Source organism: Vipera ursinii (genome assembly GCF_947247035.1).
Source record: "Vipera ursinii genome assembly, chromosome: 2".
Lineage (NCBI taxonomy): Eukaryota > Metazoa > Chordata > Lepidosauria > Squamata > Viperidae > Vipera > Vipera ursinii.
Genome location: NC_139513.1, coordinates 68,089,632 through 68,116,458, shown reverse-complemented (window position 1 = coordinate 68,116,458; position 26,827 = coordinate 68,089,632). Strand labels below are relative to the sequence as shown.

The window sequence follows — 26,827 nt, the reverse complement described above, 5'->3', positions numbered from 1 at the left end:
TCAGCCCCGTTACTGCTTCGCAGGCGGCGGCGGCGGCGGCGGCACCTGGGAAGGTTGGAGATGCTGAGGTGGATGCCGAACAGTGAGAGGCAGCCCTTCTCGAGGGTTTGGAGCCGTACCGACGCAGTGGAGCGCGGATTTTGCTGCATAAGGACAGAAGCGACGACTGCTGCCTGCAGAAACCCCAGAACAGCATTAGCAATAGCACTTAGACTTATATACCGCTTCACAGTGCTTTACAGCCCTCTCTAAACGGTTTATACTGCAGGGGTCTTCAAACTTGGCAACTTTAAGACTTGTGGACTTCAACTCCCAGAATTCCTCAGCCAGCTGCGCTGGCTGAGGAATTCTGGGAGTTGAAGTCCACAAGTCTTAAAGTTGCCAAGTTTGAAGACTCCTAGTTTACAGAGTCAGCATATTTGGTCGTGGCTATTTTTATTATTATTATTATTATTAACTTGCCCACAAAATTACACAGGATAAAAGGGCATCTCCGTTACAGAAATCAGAAAAGCGTTGGCGGACATCGGGGTATTTCCCGCTCGCGCTGACTCCACGGTACTTTAAAAAAAAAAAGTTTCCTCTTGGCTTTCTGGACGGTGTAAATGAAACGCGAATAAACCTCAGATTTCACGAATCGTCACCTGACCGACACGGTGGCTCTGCGTTAAACGAAAACGGAGGCAACGGAAGCCGGAGAAGGATGCTGCTTGATCTCTGCAGCGGTTCTCCCCTTTCGCCACTGATCCGGCCCGGGGTAGTTCGGCGCTTCCTCCCCGGCCAGCGGATCGGAGAAGGCCGGTTTGGCACTCTTCCCCAGAGAGGCGTATTGCTATTGCTGAGCCGTCGAGGGCTGAGCTTGGCCGTCAGGAGGGGCAGGAAGCGAAGCAGCGGCGCTCCCTGACGACCTCTGGCTTGTCCAGGCTTGTTTTGCTGCCTGCCCGGTGCCGGCGTTTGGCTTTTCCGGGGGGATTTCCGGGCAACAAGGAGAACCTCCCCGCTCCTCGGGTGAGTTTGTACTTCAAGCAAAGAGAAGGTGGGCTTTAAAAATAGACCGCGCTTTAACTTTGTTTTGATGGGTTTGTTGCCAAAAGAGGAAACCGTGAAAGATGAAAGAGCCTTGGTGGAGCAGTGGGCTAATGCCTCCTTAAGTAACACCAGCTGCCTGCAATTAGTGCAGGTTCGCATCCCACCAGGCTCAAGGTTGACTCAGCCTTCCATCCTTCCGAGGTAGGTAAAATGAGGACCCAGATTGTTGGGGGCAATTAAGCTGACTTTGTAATAATGCCGCTTGGGGGTGTGTGTGAAAGCCCTAACAAGCAAGCATATACATAGAATGAAGGCTACTGCTAAGCTTGTAAGCCGCCCTGAGTCTTCGGAGAAGGGCGGGATATAAATGGAATTAAAATAAAAAATAAATAAAATGAACCACAGCTGCCCTGATTTGTTATTCTGGGATGAACTTGTCAATGAAGTGATGTTGAAACAAGGCCAACCTCGACAGAAGTCACCATTCAAAACGGGATTTGATGTTGCTCCTGGTATTAGGGGGATGGGGAGTATTCCTACTACTGAAGCTAACTCTGAAAGGCTTAGAGGCCCCTGCAGCAACTTTTAGAGAAAACACACTTCAGTCTGGTTTATAAATGGTTGCTTCCCTAATTGTCTGTGACAATCTTGATGCCTTCTCCAGCTGCGTACTACTACAGTTCCCATCCTCCTTGGCCACTCTTTCATAGTGGCAGAAAATCACAGGAACTAAAAGTTAATTCACAGAATGATGGGCTGTCTGCTAAAAACAGGTTATGGCATACATTTGAAAGGAGACTAGACTAATTGTGGAGTTTGGCAAGAACAAAGAATGATTATTCACAGGGAATATGCACATGTAAAGCTGGTAATAATTCTGAGTGGTTAGAAAGCTGATAAAACAGGAAGAGTTAGGCATCTAGTATAGCTCAGCTAGAAGCTAAGAATAGAAATGGCCCAGAGCAAATAGAATATGTACTAGATAACTCCGGAAGCATTCATTAGCCAAGGCTTGAGAATAGGGATGTCTAGACCAATAGAATAATTGTTAGATCATTACTAAAATGTTTAATTAGTTATTTTTATATATCCCACCTTATCCCGCCTTCTGCTTTAGTAAAAATGTATAAACCTTTCTTAATTCTGTGGTTCGAGGGTCCTTGGCATTTTGGACAGGACCCCTTTTCTTGGAGCGTTTCAATAAAAGGAAATAAAACCTGCACCTCTTGTCTGGCAGCCTACATTGGCTTCAGCACCAGGCTCAATTGGGGACAACAGAGGATACCTCAGCAGGAAAAGGCTCTGAAACACCAAAATATGTAAATCAGGAAATGGGTGGTTTTATTTTGCTTCTCCTGCTCACCATCCCACACACTTTTGATGTACCTCATTGATATCAGTATATACAGGGAAGTGTATATAGTATATAGTGTTTATAGTAAAATAAGTGAGCGGTTGTAACTTACTTGCCATTGATGTGTGACCTGTCAGAGAGAATTTCTTTGCCATGGAGATTTCCACATTGAAAGCTAATGAATAGAAGCCAAGATGCAGACCTTTTAAGTTGTATTTTTCCTTGAAAACCAACTGGCACATTATTATTGCTATTATTTTCACAGGAGCCCTTAGTGCTTTGTGTCCATGGAATGTGTGAGGAGAATATATATTTCATGTATTTTTATGAACAATAGTATGCATTTGTTCACAACTTTAGGCACATTAATTATTTTATGCCCACTTTATAGAAAAATATTGGGCCATCCCGGGCAGACCTTTATTGTCTGGTCATTTCAACATCTTGTTACATCTGTACTTGGAAAGGTTTATATTTTGGTTTCTTGAGACCCGTGTACCTTATCATCCATCCTTTTCAAAACCCTCTAATGTACATGTTCCTTTGATAATTTTAGGATCCTTTTTCCCTGCTTCATCAACTACCTTTTAAAGCTTTGAAATGAATAGGTCACTTTCCAATTTGAAGAATCTCTTTCCTACAACCATCCTACCTATAGAAAGCCTAATACAGACTGTCTTCTACAGATAGATCACCGTTAGCTATGGAAGCCTCACTGGGTGATTTTAGGCCAGTCACCCTCTAAGAGCTCAGTCTACTTTACATGGATGTTGTAATAGGGAAAATGGAGGAAGCAATGCTATATATGCTCCCTTGAGCTCTTACAGGCAGATGTACAGTAGGGGAAACAAATTATTTGATTCCCTGCTGATTTTGTACATTTGACCACTGACAATGAAATGATCAGTCTATAAATTTAATGGTAAGTTTATTTTAACAGTGAGAGACAGAATAACAAAAAAAATGCATTTCAAAAAAGTTATAAATTGATTTGCATTTTAATTAGTGAAATAAGTATTTGATCCTCTTATCAGTCAGCAAGATTTCTGGCTCTCAGGTATATACACTGAGATTAGGAGCACTCTCTTAAAGGGAGTGCTCCTAATCTCAGCTTGTTACTTGTATAAAAGACACCTGTCCACAGAAGCAATCAATCAATCAGATTCCAAACTCTCCACAATGGCCAAGACCAAAGAGCTGTCCAAGGATGTCAGGACAAGATTGTACACGTACACAGGGCTGGAATGGGCTACAAGACTATCTCCAAGCTTGGTGAGAAGGTGATAACAGTTGGTGCGATTATTTGCAAATGGAAGAAACATAAAATAACTGTCAATCTCCCTCGGTCTGGGGCTCCATGCAAGATGTCACCTCGTGGAGTTTCAATGAACATGAGAACAGTGAGGAATCGGACCAGAAATACACAGGAGGATCTGGTCAATGATCTCAAGGCAGCTGGGACCATAGTCACCAAGAAAACAATTGGTAACACACTACGCCGTGATAGACTGAAATCCTGTAGCACCCACAAGGTCCCCCTGCTTAAAAAAGCACATGTACAGGCATGTCTGAAGTTTGCCAATGAACATCTGAATGATTTAGAGAACAGTGAAAGCGTTGTAGTCAGATGAGACCAAAATCGAGCTCTTTGGCATCAACTCAACTCGCTGTATTAGGAGGAGTGACCCCAACTCGCTGCCTGTGACCCCCAAGAACACCATCCCCACCATCAAACATGGAGGTGGAAACATTATGCTTTGTGGGTGTTTTTCTGCTAAGGTGACAGGACAACTTCACTGCATCAAAGGAACGATGGACCGGGCCATGTACCGTCAAATCTTGGATGAGAACCTTTCCTCAGCCAGGGCATTGAAAATGGGTTGTGAATAGGTATTCCAACATGACAATGACCCAAAACTCATAGCCAAGGCAACAAAGGAGTCGCTCAAGAAGAAGCACATTAAGCTGCGGGAGTGACCTAGCCAGTCTCCAGACCTTAATCCCATAGAAAATCTGTGGAGAGAGCTGAAGGTTTGAGCTGCCAAAAGTCAGCCTCAAAACCTTAATGACTTGGAGAAGATCTGCAAAGAGCAGTGGGACAAAATCCCTCCTGAGATGTATGCAAACCTGGTGGCCAAGTACAAGAAACATCTGACCTCTGTTATTGCCAACGAGGCTTTTGCCACCAACTACTAAATCTTATTTTGGGAAGGGGTCAAATACTTATTTCATTCATTAAAATGCAAATCAATTTATAACTTTTTTGAAATGCGGTTTTCTGGATTTTTTGTTGTTATTCTAACTGTTAAAATAAATCTACCATTAAAATTATAGACTGATCATTTGTCAGTGGGCAAATGTACAAAATCAACAGGGGAGCAAATATTTATTTCCCCTCACTGTAGATATAATTAATAAATTCATCCTTTGCAAACCACTCAGAGTGATTGGTGAATAAGCAATCTTAAAATATAAAACACTAGAAAATAAATAATATTTGAATGATTTTATCATTACAAGATTCAGGTATCATTTAATACTGAAGTACATGGAAAAAGCAAATACATTATTTCAGTACATATTTGGGAGCTCAGAATTAGCCATGTCCATACATATTATAGGTAATATGCTATTTTTTAGAGAGACCTTGAGTCCTTTTAGCATGCTAAACTTTTGCAGAAATGTAAAACATGTCAAGAGAGGAAAGATTTAAGATTAAAATAGCTCTCTGAGAGTATTTTAAATATGAGATGTCTCTCTCATGATCTCATCCCAGCCATGATTTTGGTGGGAGTTTTTTCCAAGGCAGTTGTAGGGAATCTTGGTTTGGGTTTAATGTTTCATAGGCTCTGCATGTGTGTTTTGTCCTTTTGATGAAAACCTTTTAACTGTAATTCATTTATATAGTAATTTGCATCTTCACGTTTCTTGTGAGTGTAGTTTTTATGTAATAGTTGTAATTGTGTCTTTAATGATGTTTTAGCCATTTCATAATAAGGGCAGACATATTATAGGATGCCACATTCAGTACAGAACCTATGTACAGAACTTCTAGGATACTTTCTGGATCAGGTGAAATAAAGTTTGTCTTTCCCTAAATGCATTTCTAACACATTTCTATATTGCATATGCATTTAAGTTTGTGTTGTATGGCTACAAAAAACACCCCTCTTGTTGACTAAAATTGAAATGTGTATGTTTGTGCATTGTTAAGAAATTGCACCGAAGACTTGCATACAAGTTAACTTTGTAACTCAGGACTATATATTTCATATTTTGCCTACTAGTTTGGATATGCTTTTTAATCAGCTTTCTCCTTGCCAATTCCTAAGAATGAGCAAGGCAATCCTAATGGTATTATGATGGTCACTTAATTGAGTAGCCTTATATACTTTGTTGAAAATGAGAGTAATTTAGAACCATGCTTATTAACGTTGGGAAGCAATGAGAAAAATTTATGGTTCTGTTTATGGGATTGCCATGAATATCTACTTAATGAGAAAACTAAATTCCAAATACCCTGAGGTTTATCTGGTAAAATTTCCAAACTAATAAAAACTTGTGAAGGCTTCCAGAAACATTTTATAATAGAAAGATAGGAAGATCTGTCCAAGGAGTACAATTATAGAAAGGCTGGTTGGAGGTGAAAATTTACACTTATTCATAATCTGAGGACAAAATTGTGAATAAGCTTAGAAACTCTTTATGAATTATCTATTCCTGCTTGCCTATGGTGTGGTTTTGTGGCTTCAGTAGCAATTAGGCTGCATTTTTAAATAAAAACTGGCTCCTTTGGGGAATCTGTCAAACTACATGTATATATATGTACATACACCTGTGGTTGACTGAAACCAAATAGTCAAACAAAACAATTAGAATTGGAAAGGGGAAGATTAGAATTGTAACTTTTAAGTATGTTTTCAAAGGCAAAACCTTTCTCCAGCTTCCCTTTAATGATTAGTAATAAAGATTCCTTGGAAAAACACAACCTAGAAACATTTTTTTTTCTTACAGTCACTGTATGTGCTGCTGTTCACAGGATTTATTTGGTTTTTCAGCACATCACATTTACACTTTTAGCTTACACTCTGAGAGTCTCCTGTTTCTCACTAAGATTTACAAATATATTAATGAGATTTTGCCAAAATAGTTGCCAAAGGGTTCAGCATCATTTCCAGTATTTTTTTTAATCAATTAACCAACCAGCAGAATTATCACTTTAGGGGTCCCCCCCCAGATCTGTCTTTGTCCTGGAATTTTGTGTTTATTTTGCTACTAACATAAGATTTTAGCTGGCAGGGTTTTCCTTTCCCATTTAATTTGAATACATAGAACCAGGGCTTTTTTTGTCATAGAACGCTCAGAACGGAGTTCCGGCACCTTTTTTGGATGGAACCTTATAGGGTAGGCAAGGCGGGTTGGATGAGATGTGTGAGTTCCGGCACCTTTTTCTTTTACAAAAAAAGCACTGCATAGAACTGAAAATGAGTATGAAGTAGTGGTTAAAAAGCTAGACTAAGAGTGGGGCTAAAGCTATCAACTGGCTATCAACTGGCCTACACTGGACCAGCATGACTGGAGCAGAATAGTAGATTGTGGTGTATAATCTTCAGTGAAGAGGCCTTAATTCTGCAGTAATTAATATGAATTGGTAACAATAAGGATGATGCCAGGAATTGATCTGTTTATTGGGGCAATGTCCATAGTACCCTGAAGAAGTAAATCTCAATACCAGTTTTATTTTTTTTCAGGTAACAGTTAACATTGGACAGGAACCATGCCTCCAAAGCGTAAAGCAGCTGCCCAAACTCGGGCTGCCACCAAGGGCAAGAAGGTTAAAAAGGATCCAGAGGTGAAACCTGAACCCGAGGAAGACAATTTCCTGTCCACTATGGCAGCACTGAAAGCAGCTCCCAAGGAGAAGGCCAAGGCCAAAATTGATACTGCCTGTCAGCTGAGTCATGATGACAGTGCCCAGGTGAGAGTAAAGAGCCATGGTGGCTCAGTGGTCAGAGTACAGTATTTGCAGGCTAATTCTGCTGACTGCCAGCAGTTCGACTGAATGGCTCGAGGCTGATTCAGCTTTCCATTCTTCTGAGGTGGGTAAAATGAGGAGCCCGATGTTGGGGGCAATATGCTGACTCTATAAGCTGCTTAGGGAGGGCTGTAAGGCAGGGCTTTTCAACCAGTGGTACGAGTACCACCTGTGGTACATTGGCACCTGGCAGGTGGTACGTGACCATCCTAGAGAAGTAACGGGGGAGGGGAATGAGCTGAACCGGTGGCAGGATCGCACAAGCCTGAGTGAGAGACGGCTGGAGCTGCAGGGCTGTCAGGGCTCAGCAGAAGTGCCAGGATCAGTGCTGCTTTCCAGCTGATTGGCGCTTCTTCAGGACTGTCAGCTAGAGCTCGGTGCGGATCCTAGTGCTTCTGCTGAGCCTTGAAGAAGCGCCAATCATCTGGAAAGCAGCACTGATCCTGGTGCTTCTGCTGAGCCCAGAAGAAGCGCCGATCAGCTGGAATGTGGCAGCATCTCCAGGGTCTTGTGATTTACATTCAGATGCTTGGCAACCGATTCATGTTTATGACGGTCACAGTGTCCCAGGGTCATGTGAAGTGACCAAAACCTGCTGCAACCACCCAGCAGATGGGGCAAATAAAAACCAAACACCCCACCCCACCCCCGTTGCCAGTCCTCAACAGAAATGCTCACAACAATGAAAACCTCGGACAGGAGGAAGAGCGCAGCCAGGCGGCCAGGCAGGTGTCTTGCTAGGCTGTGGCTTGGGAGGGACTTTTTTCAGTGCCATTGTAACTTCGAACAGTCATTAAGCGAGCTGTTGTAAGTCAAGGACTACCTGTACTTCATCACTTTTTTACTTTTTTTTTTTGGTCATCAAGTTTTTGACACCTTGCTAGGCAACTGGTGGTACTTGGATGTTGCCATATCCTAAAAGTGGTACAATGGGTGAAAAGGTTGAAAAGCCCTGCTGTAAGGCCTTGTGAAATGGTATATAAGTCTAAGCGATATGGCTATTGCTGAGAATGTAGGGCCAAATGATCACCTGTGTCTGGCTTTCCTTACAACAGGGGCATTCCCTTCCAGATGTTTTGGGCTGTAAGTGGGCTAAGTTGGTTAGCAATGCTAGGAGATTAGACACCCCCCCCAATATATTTGGATGGCACTAGCAGAGGAAAAATAGGAATCTGTATGTAGCCTGCTTCTTCAGGTTTCCTCTGCATAGTAGAATTTTTGCTTTGCATGTCTATTCAAAACACATAGTCAGTCTGGGAGGAGAAGAAAATTTCTTGGCCAGAAATCTGTTTTTTCCATGATGAAGTCTCATTAGCTAATAGTTTTTTCCTGGCAGACGGATGCATTGTACTTAAATCCAATCAAATCTTTATGATGGTCTCAAACCAGCATACTGCATTGTATTTCACTCTTTAGAATGTTCTCCACCAAACCAAGCCAAACAGAAATCTTGTTAGCTGAAGGTGCCTCTCTGGGAGTAGTGGGTGGGATGTAAATCAGATTCCAACCTGAATGCATGTCTGTCATAGGTCCTGGACTCCATTACTTGCTGAACAAATAAAATGCAGGATACAATACTACTTGGCACAGGTCCCAGTAACACATTATGAACTTTGTGCCATTTTTCATAATGCCCCTGATGCTGTGTCATTATTCCCTTCCCATTAGTTCAATGCAGGTGTAGTTTGAAATATAAGGATGGCCCTGAGCCAGACAGGTAAAGGTTCAAAATCAAAGCTCCAAACTACAATTTGGCAGTGGATTTATGGGTGTTTTGGAAGCAGCATATTCATATTCCCGGTGTGCCATTGCTTCCTCTTTTATCACTTTAGATTTACGAGGACTATGACTGTATGCTGAACCAAACCAACATTGGCCATAACAACAACAAATTCTACATCATCCAGCTGATAGAGCAAAATGGGAACTACAGTTGCTGGAACCGCTGGGGCCGTGTGGTAAGTCTCACAATCACAATTTGTCTCCATAAATGGAAGGATTGGTACCTTGTTTCTCAACAGTTCAGGTCTAGTGGGGACATGGTAGGTAGCCTCTTCCTAAGACAGCTTTTGCATTATTAGCCTCATTATGCCCAGTGATTGCAGAACAAGGCATGCAATTACTAAAATTTCAATCATAAAATATACCGTAGTTGAACAACTGTGTTTCCTAAATGACAATTTGCTTTGCTGAATGTAGTACTAATTGCTGCTATGTATCAAGAAAAGAAGGCGTTTCCTCGTAACCTGCAGTACTTGGACAAGACGAGACATGCAATCTTGGTCTCTTAGCATTATAAGTCAAAAGTCAAATTTATTATAACAGGTTTTTTTTAAAAAAAAAAGAGTAAAAAATGAGCTAGAATGATTGCCAGTAAGTTAAAATTCAGTCTTGATAATATGTTGTCTTAAGCTATGGTTTGTTTCAGCTATTATTACATACGTTTCTAGTGGCTCAGTTTATGCATAATGCCAGGTTGGTTTATAACTCCTTCGTGCATACTCACATTTCTGGCTTAGTGTGAGGTGTGAGCCATGCTGCTGTTTATGAGTGGTTCATTGGTTTTAATAAAAAAGTAGAGTTTAACACTGTTCTTGAAGGAGATCCATTCTCTCCAGGAACAGAAATATAGCATGGGAATGCTCTGGAACTGATAATTCTCACAGTGGCTCAAATATGCTATGCGTGGGCAGAAATAACAGACCTGCAGCTATTATTGGCTATTTGGTGAGTTCCTCTTTAGGTTATTTTAGTGGTATCACTATTTGAAAATGCATGAGATGTTTTAGTTTATTCAAAAGAGGGTAGCTTGATGGGCTTGGCCATTACAATCCATAGCAATCCTTTGTCATCCATGCTGGTTAGCAGTTAATTTCTAGGTCCAGTTCAAATTTAACTACAAAATCTCTAACCTGATTTCTGAAAGAGCATGCCTTTACTGAGAATCCCCCAGTTGGGATCCTGCAATTCATTCACTAAGATCCATAATTAGATAGGTGAGTAGAATTATACCCACCAGGTATTCATAGAGATGGGTTCCTCCGGTCTGGAAAGACAAAATATAGGAAGCAAACAAAAAGAGATAATCCGGGGATCTTCCCATATAGCCTGTTCCCACAAACACAATTCATATATCCTTGGGTCAGAAGAAAAATATGCAAGAGTAATGCGTACTGTCCCGGTACTTGAGCTCTATTCTGCTTTAGTGACAAGACTTTTGATTAATACGGTGTTTTAATGCAGGACAAGTTAAGTCAGTGGTTGGTAGATTTCCCCTCCTAAACCAGTGTCCCCTGACCTTCCCATGTAGGAAACAGCCAGCAACTGCTTCCTTTTAACATATTATGGGATGGATTTGGGTAACTATGGGCAGGTGCACATAAGAATGAAGGTTTTAGCTGTTGGAAATGTTCTGAAGAAATAGGTACTTATTTTCATGTTTGGTGGTCCTGCAATAAGACGCAAAAGTATTGGCAAAGGATATGGATATGTGTAGAAGAAATATCAGGACGGAGAGTAGATTATAAACCAGAATTTTTCCTATTTGGCATAACAACAGAGAAATATACCAAAGAAGAGTTATATATAATGATACACATCATCACGGCAGTGAGAATGACGTTCGCCCAGAAATGGAAAAATAGTGAAATACCTGATGAGAATGAAGTGATAAATAAAATTTGGGCATGCGCAGAAATGGACAAGTTAACTATGGAAATTAAAAATAAAGATCAGTCAGATTATTACAAATTTGGAATAAGTTTTACCTATGGTGGGAACAGAAAGAAAGGTCTAAATAGAGATATACAGGATGCTGATTTCACACATTATTAGAATAAGATGGTTGATAAGATTGAATATTGTATAATTGTATATAAATGATATGTACATAAAATGTATATATGTGTATAAAATACAAAAATGATGTAGACAAGAAGGAATGTCAGACCATTAACACTTTGTCCAAAGTTTTAAATAATAAAATTTGCAATTAAAAAAAAGAATGAAAGTTTTAGCCGCCTTTCAAATTGACTGGGTGACAGATCTGTGCAATACTGCATCCAGTTTTGGTCACCACGATGTAAAAAAGATGTTGAGATTCTAGAAAGAGTACAGAGAAGAGCAACAAAGATGATTGGGGGACTGGAGGCTAAAACATATAGGGAACGGTTGCTGGAATTGGGTATGTGTAGTTTAATGAAGAGAAGGGTGAGGGGTGACATGATAGCAGTGTTCCAATATCTCAGAGGCTGCCACAAAGAAGAGGGAGTCAAAGCACCTGAAAGCAGGACAAGAAGCAACGGATGGAAACTAGTCAAGGAGAGAAGCAACCTAGAACTAAGGAGAAACTTCCTGACAGTTAGAACAATTAACCAGTGGAACAACCTGCCTCCAGATGCGGTGAATGCTCCAACACTGGAAGTTTTTAAGAAGAGACTGGACAGCCATTTGTCTGAAATGGTATAGGGTTTCCTGCCTGAGCAGGGGGTTGGACTAGATCACGGGTCGGCAACCCGCGGCTCCAGAGCCGCATGCGGCTCTTTGAGCTGTCTCCTGCAGCTCCCAGTTGCCTGGTGCGCACACACCTCTCCGAACGGGCGGAGGTGCGCGCGCACCACTCCAAAGGTTTGGAGAGCTGCGCGCGCACCTCTCGGAACAGGCGGAGGTGCGCGCGCACCACTCCGAATGGGAGGAGGTGCACGCGCACCACTCCAAAGGTTTGGAGAGCTGCGCGCGCACCTCTCAGAACGGGCAGCGGCAGTACCCGTTTGGAGACCTAAACCGGCACCAGCAGGTATCCAAACGGGTGTTGGGGCGGCAGTTTGGAGGTCCCGGGGGTGGCTCCGGCGGCGCCCGGGCTGAAGGTGGCGCCACAACCCAGCGCCCGTCACCACGGAGACCCGTCGCCACTGGCGTGCAGGTGCATGCACGTAAAAAAAGGAACCGCGTGCGTGTATCCACGCACGTGCATGCGCAAAAAACAAAACGTTTTGCACATTCGCAAAACATTTTGTTTTATGCGCGTGCGCGTGCGTGGATGTACGCGTGCGGCTCCCACTATTTTTATGTGTGATGGAACCGGTTCCCAGTGGCTCTTTTGCTTTTTCAGGTTGCCGACCCCTGGACTAGATGATCTCCAAGGTCCCTTCCAACTTCTTCTTCTTCTTATTCTTCTTCTTCTTCTTCTTCTTCTTATTCTTATTCTTCTTCTTCTTCTTCTTATTATTATTATTATTATTATTATTTCTTGTCATTTACGCTATTTCTGAACATGAGTCTAGCATCCTTGAGGAAAAACATTAAGCCCATGTTCAGAAGTAGCCCAAATGAAAAAGTCAATCAGGTAAGTGAAGAGTATTAGGTGAGTTGAAAATACTATGTTCTACCAACCTGTCAGTTTGAATTCACGTTTAGTTGTTTTTCAGCGGATTCCTGGATGTACATCCAAAAACAGACTGAGTGAGAGGTCACTTGTACATTAAAGGGGAACACTGAGCTATCCACCACTTCACCCTGCACCCCTCCACTGCAACTGTGACCTGTCACTAAAAGAGGAATTCTTATCAATTTCACCTAGCTACCATACATCCCAAATGCATGAGATTGACAGTGAGTTGCCACAGCTAGTATCATATGGAAATAGCCTACACAAATGAAAATGCAGCTACAGTATATGAGAACTCTTTTCGGAAGAAGCAGTAGACAACTTTGACAGCAACATGCAGCTGTAAATTCTGTTTTTATTTTCCAGTTTAAATGGGTTTAGTCCTAGTTGTAATTATCTAGTGCTCTTTCGAAAGACCAAGTTTTCTTGGCAAGCTTTTGGAAGCAGTTTGCCATTGCCTCTTTCCTAGGGTTGATTGAAAGTGACTGACCCAAGGTCACTTAGATAGCTTTGTACCTAAGCAGGACTAGAACTCACAGTCTTCTGGTTTCTAGCCTGTTGCTTTAACCACTAGACTGGCTCTTGACTGCTTATCTAGGTAAAGGTAAAGGTTCCCCCGCACATGCATGCTAGTCATTTCCGACTCTAGGGGCCGGTGCTTATCTCCGTTTCAAAGCCGAAGAGCCAGCGCTTGTCCGAGGACGTCTCCGTGGTCATGTGGCCGGCATAACTATAGACGCCAAAGGTTCACGGAACGCTGTTACCTTCCCACCGTAGTGGTCCCTATTTTTCTACTTGCATTTTTTACGTGCTTTCGAACTGCTAGGTTGGCAGAAGCTGGGACAAGTAACAGGCGCTCACTCTGCTATGCAGCACTTGAGATTCGACCCACCAAACTGCCAACCATCTGATCGACAAGCTCAGCATCCTAACCCACTGAGCCACCGCGTCCCTTATGACTGCTTATCTACTGATAGCTTAATTAAGTTGGAAGCCCTTTGTATTTTAATTCAAAGGAGGATCTTATATTCAAATTGCTACTGTTTGACCTCCTCTCTGAAAACCATCTCTCCTGATCTCTTGGAGGAGCTCAGATTATACTTCTCATCTAGGCCTACTTATCTAAGAGCCTGATTCCCCCCACACACACACACACACAACTCTGTCTGAGATTGCAGCTAGTAACTGGTACAGTTGCCTTCTTTTCCTCCAAAGTTCATTCTATATAAGGCTTTAATTTTCCAGAATACCTTGGCAGAAAATCTCTGCTTGAAAAAGAGTTGATTTCTATCAGCACTGATCATAATATCTCGTGTGTGTCTGTGTGTGTGAATTTGAAAAAAAAGGAAAAGGGTTATTATAGGCCTTGGTACATTTATTTATTTTGATATTCATTGAAAAGGAAGAGGGGATAGTGAAAAAGTCAGTACTGAGCTGGAGAGAGTGAATGAATATGAAAGGAAGGCAAGCTTTCAAATGTTGAGGCTAGATAGAAAAGCTATGTTATCAAGTAAGCCTGGTTTCATTCTGTAAAATTCTAATTGTGGTTAAAGTTCAGGTATATTCAAAACTGAGAAATAATGTAAGACCTGGCAGATGATGCCATCATAGCTAAAAAATTTTTTTAAAAAAGATCAGTAAATGTTGGAAACACTTTCCTGATAATTTAAGATTAATAAATGTTCTATGATTTTCCAGGGGGAAGTAGGGCAATCTAAACTCAGTGGTTGTCCAACCTTGGAAGCTGCCATAAATGCTTTTGAGAAGAAATTTCAAGAGAAAACAAAGAATAAATGGGCTAATCGAGGGAATTTTATTGCTCATGTTGGCAAGTACACCCTCATTGAAGTGCAACCTGAAGATAAAGAGGAACAAGAGGTAACAGTAAAGGCAAGTGTTTAAAGAATACATTTTAGTACTATACATTAGGAAGTAAGTGGATCTGGAAGTACAGATAGATTTCTGGATGATTTTCTGTAAAAATGAATTGAGATGAGAACCTTTGCTTAATGATAAAATAATCAGTTCAGCAATATTTTCTCAGGACATCTATAGGTTTCTAACAACTGTGCAAGTCCTATTGCAAAATGATCTCCGGTCTTCTTCCTGACAAAGTGCACAAGGACATCCCTTGGAACATTTCTTAATTTTGCAAAATGTTTATTAATTCTGTAAACTTTTATCAATCTCTGCTCAGTGTTAGCTCCCAGTTCAAAACATTAGACAGAAACTGAACTATTTTTTGTCTATTATATAGGTTGTTCTAGAATTACTGTAAACCTTAAACACGTTCTTTTTCTCTCAGTTCCGGTAATGTGAAGTTATCCAACTTTTCTCTATTAATATCACCTATCTTACTTTTCCCAAACTTCCACTTTGTCGGTAATATTAAATTGAGGATTAATAGTACATATGTAATTGTACTTAAAGAAATTCCAACTAGAATACTACGTAAGAGAAAAGAGTTGTTTTTTTCTGACAAATCTAAACAGAAGAAAATTCCATTGAGATAGGATGAGTTGGGAGGGATGAGTTCCACTTTTAAGCAGGAGGTTCAGAGTAAACTCTGTGCAGAAACCTTTTTTTGACATTAGGAGAAAGATATCAAATAATTGAGCTGCAAAATTGAGCTGCAAAATTTGAGAGAAGACTTTATTTCAGTAGGACAGAAAAAAAGGAGTCTCTTTGTATATAAATCTTCAGTTAAAGTTAAAATATAAAATTAAATATAAAGTGTTATAAGATGCAAAATGCAGAGGAGGATTGGGTTTACTAGATTTGAAATTGCATTTCACTGCTTATTATTTGATCTGGATGAAAGAATGGCTGTTTCTGAGAAACAAGAAACTTTTAGAGTTAGAAACTAGGAAATCTAGTACCTAGAACTGTGGTGGCGAACCTATGGCATGTGTGCCACAGGTGGCACGCAGCGCCCTCACTGTGGGCATGTGCGTTCTTGCCCCAGTCCTAGGCCTTCAGCTGGGTTTTATAAAACCTTTTCGCTTTAGGCCTCCATCGCCATGTGCAAAAAAAAATAATTCAATCAATCAACTTACAGTTTGGAATGCATGGCTATTTATGGTATGCTAAAGTTAAAGTTAATGTGGCTATCAAAAACAATTTTATTGAATTTGTCATATTGAGAATATGGAATAGATAAACCCAGGTTGTGCCCAAAAGCACCTTTAGAGATGATCAAGAAACATATTATAAAAGAAAAACAGCAGAGAGGCAAATGATTGATATAGTGAGAACTGTTGGAGAAGCATCAAGGCTAATTCAAACTTAGATCAAGAGAGAAATTAACAGCAGAAAGAGATCATTGTCAATAGCTTTCCCATTTACTATTATCATAAATATTTAAAATGGACAAAAAGACTGATGGCATGTAGCAAACCGAGACAGTATTTGAAGTACAATTGTGCTTGATAACGAACATCTAATTGATAAAATATATAAGCTTTTGTTAGAATTTGAAACAGGAAGGTTTAAGAATATGATAAAGTTTGCTAAGAATTTGGTTATAATATATAAAAGGGTTAATGGAAAAATATGTGGTTAAAAGTATTGATGTTTGCACTGTGTTATGATATATATATATATTGTAGTGTGCATTTAAAATTAATGCTGCTCCATTAGAGGAACTGAATTTTCTGAATTCAGACCCAAAGTAATTCTTCTTGTCTTCAAGGTGGACGATGTGGATGGAGTGAAGTCATTCAAACAAAAGATACTGCCTTGCACTTTGGACAAGCAAACCCAGAATCTTATGACACTTATATTCAGCAATGACATGTTTAAAGAAGCCATGCAGACCATGAATATAGGTAAAGGGTTCAGCGGGGCACTTTTCTGCAGCATGAAACGTCGCTTTCTTTTATGTACAGTTAACAGATTTTTTTTTTCCAGAATGGTTTTATCTTGGTTGGTCTAGCATCAAGCCAAGTCAATTAAAGTTAGGAAGCCTGAGGATTAAAGTGTTCAGATTTGTCCCTTGGCTTTCTTCACAAATGATGACCAATTTAGAAATCACTGGTAGTGCTCAGTGGGAAAACCTTAAAGGACACAGCTTTAAATTGCCAATAGTATTCCAATTCTGGTGGCTTTAGCCACTGACTTGTAAATATCCTGGAAGTGTTAGATTGATCAGTATGAAAAATTTCTTACGTCTGTTTCCCTGCCAGATGTGAAGAAGATGCCATTGGGAAAGTTGAGCAAGCAGCAGATTGCCAAAGGCTTTGAAGCCTTGGAAGCTGTTGAAGAAGCTCTAAAGAAGCAACCACATTCCCAGAAGCAGCTGGAGGAACTTTCATCTCGCTTTTATACCATTATTCCCCACAACTTTGGTCGTAATCGGCCTCCATCCATCAATACACAAGAAGTTGTCCAAGCTAAGAAGGATATGCTCCTGGTAAGCAGTTCTCAGAAAGGATCAACCTTCACATGTTTTAAATCGTCATTACGGAAGATTTCTATCCAAATTTTATGTGCGTAAGCTGGGATGCTAAATACCTTGATGACATGTCTTCAGTTTTGTGTTATCTTTATTAACTTCCGGAAGCCATTCATTGACTTGGGATGCCTAAGCTAGCTGACAAAAATCAGAGAATTGAAGCAAGTAACAAATGTGCTTCTTTGTGGCTGTAAACATTATATCCTGGAATTATGCCTTATAAAAAAGAGGTGGGCAATCCATGGCCCATATTCAGTCTTTGTATTCCTTTGTGATTGCCCTCATGTTCCTCTAAAATCATGCAGCTGAAATTCAATATAATACTGCAAATAAGGATGGTATGATTTTCTGCCAATTTCTGATAATTTTCTAAAAAGTATACTATTTTACTATAATTAAAGTCTAAGTAACGCCTTAATAAGACACCTAATACTCCCAAATTGAGAAAACTAGGTGATGTTTTCTGACCCTGTCTTCTCCAAGGGCGACATCTCATTACCACCATGCTTCTGCAGTTCTTGACTGTGAAACAAAAATCACATTTTTAAAAAAAGTTGGCTCCTAGCCACAAAAGAGTTGTGCATTTTTCCTTTACAGCAGGCATGTCAAACTCGCGACATCACAGAGCTTTTTCCCCATTGCCGGCAATGGGGTGGGTGCAGTTTTGTCGTGACGCGTCCGGCCCACGGACCGGCAGTTTGACACCCCTGCTTTAGAGGATAAATTCAGTCATCCTATGAAATGCAGCTGTAGTATTTCACACCCTTCCATCTCACGCGTCGTAGCCTCTATGTGTTCATATTAGCCCTAAAATTTAAAAAGAAATATAATAAGTTGAATAAGATGAGCACTTCCTAGCAATTGTCCTTGGACATCTAGGTCAGTGGTAATAACATAGTTTGATGTGCTTAATAATGGAGGAGAAAGCTACTTTATCCCTTGAAGTCTGTAGGCATGTAAAACAAAACCACCTGAACAAAAAGGCCAACTGAGCTCCTGCACTTCTTAAATGACAAAACCACAGTTCATAGTCCCCAGCTGGATCCTTAATTAATGAAACATTTTGCCATGAGGGCATAGATTATATATCTATACTTCTATAGTATAAAATTAAGGTAATAGTTGGTTAAGAAATTGGACTTTCACTAGGACTAAGAAATCCAAGTTGAAGTCTACTCTGAGGCATAAAACCTCACTAGCTCTTAGCCCAACCTGCCTGACAGAGAGATTGTGCTGAGGAAACTTTGAAGGAAGGAGTGCTATATACTTGAGGAAACACGGGATGTAAATCTAGTAACTAAAACAACATGTTTGTTATTCTTCTTTTCAAGCCAGCAGATGCATACTAGTTCAATTCATTGCTAGTAGCATGTTCCTAAATGTGTTTATTCCAAATAATTGCCCTTTTAATTTCAGTGGAGCTGGCTGTTCTGGAAATGGATGTAGGATAACAGCCCAAATGTAAAATTATTGCTTCCATGTGCATCTCATTTGCATCCCAGTGTTGGTGCTGACTGGCTTACTTTATTGGTAGGTGCTAGCAGATATTGAACTGGCCCAGAGTCTACAAGTCCAGAAGAAGGAGGAGGAGGAAGAGGAAGAGAAGGAAATGGTGAAAGAAGTTCTGCACCCGCTGGACAAGGATTATGGGCTTTTGAAGTGTGAGCTCACCTTGGTGGATCAATCATCTGAGGCCTATAAGGTAAGATGGCCCTACAATCTGCTTCTTATTTGCTTTAAATTTTGAGGTAGCACCAAGCAGCTGAGACTGTGCAATACAGGAACACTTGGGTAAAGGATAACAGATGGGATAGTCTCTTCCACAGCTAGAAATGTTGGTTAACTAATTCTCATTTCAATTCTTTGATGTTCACTTTCTTTCTTTACTTTTCTTCCTCTCAACCCTGCTAGCTGATTGAAACCTATGTGAAGGAGACAGGCTCCACTTACCAAAAGCTTCGTATCATGAATATTTGGAAGGTGAACAGAGAGGGTGAGGTAAGGTCATAGAGGAATATCTCTTTCCCTGGTCTGCTCTAGGTCTGAGATTTGTCTCTGCTTAAGATCATGTTGGCTGAAGGGAGCAGGGCTATTCCGGCACATCTAAAGGTTGGGGAAGACTGCCCATGGGAACATATAATCAGAACTGACACCTTAAAATTCTTAGGTCGTATTCCTTTGATTCTGGTAACTGATTCCCAGAGCATGTCCCAATTGAGTCAGAAATATTTTTGAAATACCAAAAGAATGAGATCAAAAGCCCTGCAGTCCATCTGACTAGACCTACCTCCTGAGATATGGGGGCAGGTAGATGATAAAACCACTTTCGATTGTGAGACATCAAGACTTTAAAGGACTATAAGTATCCATTGGCAGAGTAAAAACAAGGCCATTTACTAACTACTGCAGGGGTTTTTCCCCGCAGTGGCAGAAAACCTTTCCTTTATTCAAATATGACTTGAGGAGGAACAAAGATGTTACTAGCTCAGTTCCCTGTTTCATTTCCTAAATAGAGCCATCGTTTTAAGACTCATGACCACTTGGAAAATCGGCGTCTGCTCTGGCATGGGACCAACATAGCTGTTGTTGCTGCCATCCTGAAGAGTGGCTTGCGCATCATGCCTCATTCTGGTGGCCGTGTTGGCAAGGGAATTTACTTTGCTTCTGAAAACAGTAAATCAGCAGGCTATGGTGAGACCACATTCATTATTATTCTACCATTTGCAAACTCTCCTTGCTACTGCTTCCTGTATCCTAAGAGTAACACAAGGGAGGGAGAGACAAGAGAGCCAGTTTGGTGTAATGGTTAAACCAGGAGAACTTTGAATTTTGGGCCTCTCTCTTCACACCCATATACACCAACACCAGTCTCTCTCTCTCTTTCTCTCTATATATGTGCGTATAGATCAGACAAGTCAAGTGACGTCACACGACGTAGGCGCTGTTTCTTCATGATGCATCCGGCCCGTGGGCCAGCAGTTTGACACCTCTCGTATAGATGTACATATATACAGTATATATATATACACTGTACAAACACATATACACATAAACATCATACACAGGGACTATATACGAGAACCAGTTTGTTGTAGTGATTAGGGCATCATGCTAGAAACCAGGGGATCATGAGTTCTAGTCTCACCTTAGGCACAAACCAGCTGTGCAATTGGGCTAGTCACTTTCTCTCATGGAATAATAATTTATCTCCCAATATTGCATCCGTCTTAAAATATCCTAAAAAGTTGTCACAGCTATGGTAGTTGTTTTATCATTTTTTGTATGGGTGTGACTTTTGAGTCAGTATTGACTCTGAGCAACTGACTGGACAAATCATTGCAGTGTTCCTGGCAAGATTTCAGGAGTGGTTTGCCATTATCTACTTATTAGGGCTGAGAGAAAGCGAGTGGCCCAAAGTCATCTAGCTGGGTTCATGTCTAATTTTTATATTTAATAGTAATTTTATTAAAAAGGACATACAATGAGAAAAAACTATAATACAAATTAGAAAATAAAACATTAAAAAATAGAAAGTGCAGTAAAAAATAGAAAAGAAAAAATATATAATAAAGAAAAAAGTGAAATTTTAAAAATGACTTCATCTCAAGTATAAACAATTTCAGTAAACTAACACCTTCTTTTAAAATATAACAAATGAACTTTTCTTCTCATATTCCATCTTTTATCTAGAAACAAATCTTTAAAAGCTCAACATTTTAATCCTGATCAGCAAAAGTCCATTAAGATTACCAGAGATAGAAGCATATCTATTTTAATCTTGATCAAATAAACCAACTTTATATTCCTTCCTTTTATTTTTAACAATCTTGATCTTTAATTCCTTCAAATAATGTCCTTGATTCATTTTCATTTTTTCTTTGTCCCTTCTCACAAATTCTTCAAAGCTTTAACAAGCCTCTTTTATAAATTATCCAGGTCACTCTCTTGGTTTGTTAATTGTATATTCCTTTTAATTAGCTTCTTTTTCCATATCATTCTTGTAGCCTGTCATTTTTAAATCTACTTTCAGATCAGCCTCAGGCTTCTCCAGTAAAACTTATTCTTCTTCCATAACATCTTTTAAGCAGAGTCTATCTATACAAGGACAGTCTTAAAATTAACTTCTGAGTCCACTATTAAAAAATATCCCTCAAAATCTAGAATGTTAAAATATTTAGCTCAATTCTGTATTCAAACATGAAATTTAAATATTCTTTAATTATAATCTTTAATTCCTTCAAATACCCTGTAGTATCCAAACTTCAGAGTTCCATCCTATAATTTTTTTAGAAAAAGAATTCAAAACAAAAGCATTTTCCCATGGAGAGGATTCTTATAATTCCAAAATCTTATTTCAAATCCATCTGGATCCTAATTCCATTTGTAACTTTCCAAAATCAAAGTTCTAATCACCCTTTTGCTGTTTATTTCAATAAAAGTTCTTAAACTTGTATTTAAATTTCCTTTCACTAAGGATTGAAGGAAACTCACCCAGTGCTATAAAACCCATCAATCGAAAAGTTTCTTACAGCTGATCCTATTAGTTAGCAACCAATTTCCAAAAGTTGTTAGAAAAGGAAGTACGTGAACCCAGTGTCCTTTCAAAGGCCCAACAGTGACTTGAGCAAGATGGTTATTCCCTCATCTCCGAGACCTCTAAACCAGTGGTGGGATTCAGCCGGTTCGCACCAGTTTGGTAGATCTGGTAGCTAAACTTGTTGACTTTGGAGAACCAACTGAACCCATGCTGCTTCTGGAAGTCTGTTTTAGGCCTGGGAGGCCTGGAGATCTCCCAGCCCTAGAACGGCCTACCGGAAATGCGTTGATGTCACTTCTGGAAGTCCATTCTAGGCCTCAGAGGCCCAGGCCTGCATCCACACAGAGAACCAGATGTTAAGGTATTTGTATCCCGCCACTGCTTTAAACCCACCGGAGACCACTGTCTGCAAAGAGCAACTGTCTGGAGCACTTGAAGGTGATTTCAAGTCCTTTCCTTGTTTGGAGAGGAATTACAAAGAGTTGGTTTATTCGCTGGCTCTTCATTTTTTGCAGCAGTTGTCAGCTTTGTTTTCAGCAGATCTGTCTTCAGTTTGCCATTTCTTCCCCAGAAATCCCAGCTGGGTTCATGTCTGGGGCAGGATTAGAACTTACGATCTCCCAGTTCGGAAGGATTGCATTTCTTTGCAGTCATCTGGTCATTAGCACTCTCTGAAAACTTTAATGTTGCGGCCCAAAATGTAGGGGCAAAATGGTTCAATTTCATTGTGATTTCACTTGTTTTAAGGGAGGAATGTATAAGCCTACTTATGTATAAGCCTATTCCCCCTACTTGAGAAGAAGGGGAATAATTCTGTTGAACAACTGGCTGTTTTCTCAGAGGTGCTTTTTTCTTCAAGAGGCAAATGGACTGTTTTTTCTTGAGGAAGAAGAAAAAAACGTTTCACTTCTCATCCAAGAAGCTTCATTAATTCTGATGCTGGGGGAATGGAAGGACAGTAATGACAGTTGAGACAGGATGGTGGGGAGAGGGAAAGATAGTTTTGATAGGATGGTGGGGTCGATGGGAGGATTGTGTTTCTTTGCAATCATCTGGTTGTTAGCACTTTCTGAGGCCTTAGTGGCCTCAACAGCTTTCAGAGAGTACTAATGGCCAGATGACTGCAAAGAAATACAATCCTTCTATCCCCTCCCCGGCATCCTATCAGAACCTATCTTTCCATCCCCCCACCATCAGAACTGATGAAGCTTCTTGGATCAGAAGCCAAACATTTTCTCCTCCTTTATCAAGACAAAAACAGTCCAGTTGCCTTTTGAAGGAAAAAAAAACATATTTGAGACTATTTATTTATTTATTTATTTTTGGGACTTATATGCCGCCCTATCTCCCGAAGGACTCAGGGCGGCTAACAACAATAAAATACAGCAATACAAAAGTTAAAAAGAATTAAATTAACAGCCCCAATAAAATAAATTAAAATTAAAATTAAAAAACATTTTAAAATCCCTGTCGTCAGTCCAGGTCAGCCTGATGGAAAAGGAATGTTTTAAGGCCGCGGCGAAAGGACCGGAGATCCCGGGCCATCCGGAGCTCAAGGGGAAGTTGGTTTCATAGGGCTGGCGCTCCCACAGAGAAGGCCCTCCCCTTGGGGGTCGCCAGCCGACTTTGTCTAGCCGACGGCACCCTGAGGAGGCCCTCTCTGTGTGAGCGTACTAGGTGATGGGAGGTCGTTCCCGGCAGCAGACGGTCCTGCAAATATCCCGGGCCTAGGCCATGTAGGGCTTTAAAGGTAAGTACCAGCACATTATGATCTGGGTGACTGAAAATCTCTACAGACAACTGGCTGTTTTGTTGTCAGGTTTTGATGGCACCAGGGTGGAGGTAGGGTCAGGCTGGGCCTAATTCCGACCTACACCATGAGATTAATACAGCTTAATAAACCATGTCTCCATCTTATGGGCCAACAGCTGAGAACCTCAAAATGGCATTTTCCCAAAGCAGGTAAAGCTAGATTCTAAGAAACCAGCACTTGAAAGTATATCCTTCTAGGGCCATCTTTTATGTGCTAATTGGAAAACTGCAGTATTTAATAAACAGGAAGTATGCAAGCCAGCTGTCCTACGACCAGCATTTCAACCTCTTATTATTTATACTGCATCCACTCCACCCTTTCCTAAGCGGGAAAAAGTCAAAAAGGTCCCTAGGAGCCAGTGAGTATGCATAGCATTTGAGGAGGTCAAGGGTTAAATGTGAAATGTCTCAGTGTAGAGCAAAGAAGTAGAATAACAAAGTAAGAATCCTAAACAGTAGGAATGCACTGTATTTGGAGGATCTCTGGCTGCAGGAAAATTTGGTCCTGACCCCAGAATGCAATGGAAACCTGAATTTCAGTAGTGTATGAGACTTAAACCCTAGTGGTAGGAAGCTAGTGGTATCTAATCAGATGAGCATCTGTCTTCCTTTCTCTCTCTGCAGTGGGCACTACCTCCAAACGGGAGGGAATCATGTTACTGAATGAAGTGGCCCTGGGCAAGGTATATTGCATCACTCAAGATGACTATTCATTGTGTAAGCCCCCAGCAGGTTACGATAGTGTCCGGGCTTGTGGCCGTACCGAACCTGGTAAGTTTAAAGGCTTGCAGTTTAATAACTTGCAGCCTGATTAGCTCTTGCTAATCCTCTCAGTTTCTTAATTTGCATTTGCTTTCATGTCCCCAGACCCTGCATGTGATAAAGAGTTTGTCCTGGATGGGAAAAAAGTGCTGATACCACAAGGAAAGCCCATCGTTATGACTAAGTACCAAAACAGCCACTTCAGCCAGAGTGAGTACTTGATCTACCAGGAGAGTCAATGTTGCATCCGTTATCTGGTCCAGCTCCATTTTTGAGGCTTTTCTTGGGCTGCTTTTTCTGCTAGATTCCACTTATTTGCTGGCCCTCATCTTTTCAGTGCTGAGTGCCTGTCTTAAGTACCTACCTTGAGTTGGTCAGTTATATTCTCCAGTTCTCCATCCAGAGTTCATTCAGTAATCATGGCTCCTAGTTCTGCAGAGTAGAGCGTAATGCAACGTACCTTGTTTTGAATAGTATGCTGGCTTCCATAACGCAGGACTTGATGATGCCCAGCAAAACAAAGATGAAATCATTGCCGGACTGCTGCTGTAAAGGGTATTGTGACAAGGGCTAATGACTTTTGGAAACCTTTTGGATTTGCGTAGGCTGAAAATAAAAGAAACTCTATTAAACTGAATCAGTGTCACCCTTCTGTATTTTCTTCTACAGGGTCATGTTAAGTACCCTTGCTACTTACATTTCATTTGCTAAGATGATCTGGTAGAAACTAAGAACCAGGATGACGAAACAAAGCTGTTTGTGAAGGTTGGGTTAAATCTTCAGCATTATGCTACAGACATATGCATTCTCCTCAGCTAGATTTCCTTTTTCTCCTAGGGTAGTCCAACAGATTTTGCTTGATAATATTTCGTCTACATTGTAGATGCTCTGAGAAAAATGACTTTACACATTAGTAAAGGTTTCATTCACTGTCTCCCCTTCATTTATAAATTCAGAAATTGCTGCTGCAGATACTTAACATCAAATATAAGAGTTACTGCTAGAGCAATCAGTAAGAAGGGAGAATAAAAGAAGTAACCACTGAAATTAAAAGTAGGCAGAAAAAGTGCAGGCTTTGGCACACTGGTATACTTTGGCATACTTAGACTTCAGCAAGGCATTTGACAAAGTAGACCACAACCTACTTCTTGGTAAACTAGAAAAATGTGGGATAGACAGCATTGCCACCAGATGGATTTTGTAACTGGCTGACAAACCATACTCGATGAGTAATCCTTAATGGTACTACATCTACATGGAAGGAAGGGTAACACAAGGTTCCATCTTAAGCCCAGTACTCTTCAGTATCTTGATAAATGACTTAGATGATGGAATAGAAGGAGAACTCATCAAATTTAGAGATGACACTAAGCTAGCAGGAATAGTCAATGCTCTAGAAAACAAGCTCAGGATCCCAAAGGATCTTAACATACTTGAACAATGGGCCCTTGACCATGAAATTTAATGTGGAAAAAAGCAAGGTTTTACACATAGGCAGGAAAAACCAAAAGTACAAGTACAGATTAGGGGAAACCTGGCTCAAAAACAGTAACTATGAGAGGGCCTTGGAGTTAGAGTGGACGATCACGTAAATATGAGCCGGCAGCGTACAGCAGCAACCAAAAAAGCTAATACAATTCTTGGTTGTATAAACAGAGGCATAGAATCAAAATCATGTGAAGTAGTACTGCTTTGTAAAGCTTTAGTAAAACCACACCTGGGATACTGCATCCAGTTTTGATCACCACATTACAAAAAAGATGTTGAGACTTTGGGAAAAAGTGCAAAGAAGAGCAACTAAGATGATTAAGGGCCTGGAGACAAAAACATATAATGAACAGTTGCAAGAATTGGGTATGGCCAGTCTAGAGAAAAAAAAAGGACTGGTGTGACATAATAGCAGTACTCCAGTACTTGAAGGGCTGCCACAAAGAAAAGAGAGTCAATTTATTTTCCAAAGCAGCAAAAGGCAAGATAAGAAACAATAGATGTAAACTAATCAAGGAGAGAAGCAACCTGGAATTAAGTAGAAACTTCCTAACTGGACAATTAACCAGTGGAATAGCTTGCCTTCAGACATTGTGGATGCTTCATTGCTGGAGGTTTTTAAGAAAAGACTAGTCAGCCACCTATCTGAAATGGTATAGGGTCACCTGCTTGAGTAGGAGTTGTTCTAGAAGATCTCCAAGGTCCCTCCCAGCTCTATGCTGATTGAGACACTCCTGCATGTTGCTTTCTATTTTCAATCCCTGAATAAAGCCATCACTGTTCTCGCCAATGTGTGAATGGAATGGAGAACAGACTATTTCTGTTTGGAGAAATCACATGGAGGTGTGTTTTTTTTTAAATTATCCATTTGTTCTTCCATATATTTCTTGAAAAATCATCTAGGTTTGTTACCCAATCTTCTCTCAAGCAAGCTTTACTTGTGGTTCAGGAGTGTGAGAGTAATAGGCACT

At 40.5% G+C, this 26,827-nt stretch overlaps 1 protein-coding gene across 4 annotated transcripts; it reads left to right on the top strand.

Moving 5' to 3' along the window:
- Nucleotides 1-439: 439 nt before the first annotated feature.
- On the top strand, nucleotides 440-24,985 carry PARP3 (poly(ADP-ribose) polymerase family member 3). 4 transcript variants are annotated; one of them, XM_083350890.1, is made up of 12 exons: nucleotides 440-1,036; nucleotides 7,135-7,361; nucleotides 9,251-9,376; nucleotides 14,503-14,694; nucleotides 16,496-16,631; nucleotides 16,989-17,215; nucleotides 18,792-18,959; nucleotides 19,169-19,255; nucleotides 19,771-19,948; nucleotides 24,231-24,377; nucleotides 24,474-24,578; nucleotides 24,843-24,985. In XM_083350890.1, exons 2-12 carry the CDS (start codon nucleotides 7,161-7,163, stop codon nucleotides 24,857-24,859), a joined length of 1,584 nt encoding a protein of 527 aa, XP_083207016.1. In that variant the 5' UTR covers nucleotides 440-1,036; nucleotides 7,135-7,160; the 3' UTR covers nucleotides 24,860-24,985. The 4 variants fall into 4 exon arrangements, with proteins under 4 accessions (XP_083207016.1, XP_083207015.1, XP_083207014.1 ...); XM_083350889.1 differs by having other exon boundaries at nucleotides 14,503-14,682; nucleotides 24,474-24,970; XM_083350888.1 differs by having other exon boundaries at nucleotides 24,474-24,970.
- The last annotated feature ends 1,842 nt before the right edge of the window (nucleotides 24,986-26,827 follow it).

Coding starts and splice junctions, on each gene's coding strand:
- PARP3 (XM_083350888.1), top strand. CDS start 7,161: ATGCCTCCAAAGCGTAAAGCAGCTGCCCAAACTCGGGCTGCCACCAAG. Junction 9,377..14,502: donor GGAACCGCTGGGGCCGTGTG/GTAAGTCTCACA, acceptor ATGATTTTCCAG/GGGGAAGTAGGGCAATCTAA. Junction 14,695..16,495: donor AACAAGAGGTAACAGTAAAG/GCAAGTGTTTAA, acceptor CTTGTCTTCAAG/GTGGACGATGTGGATGGAGT.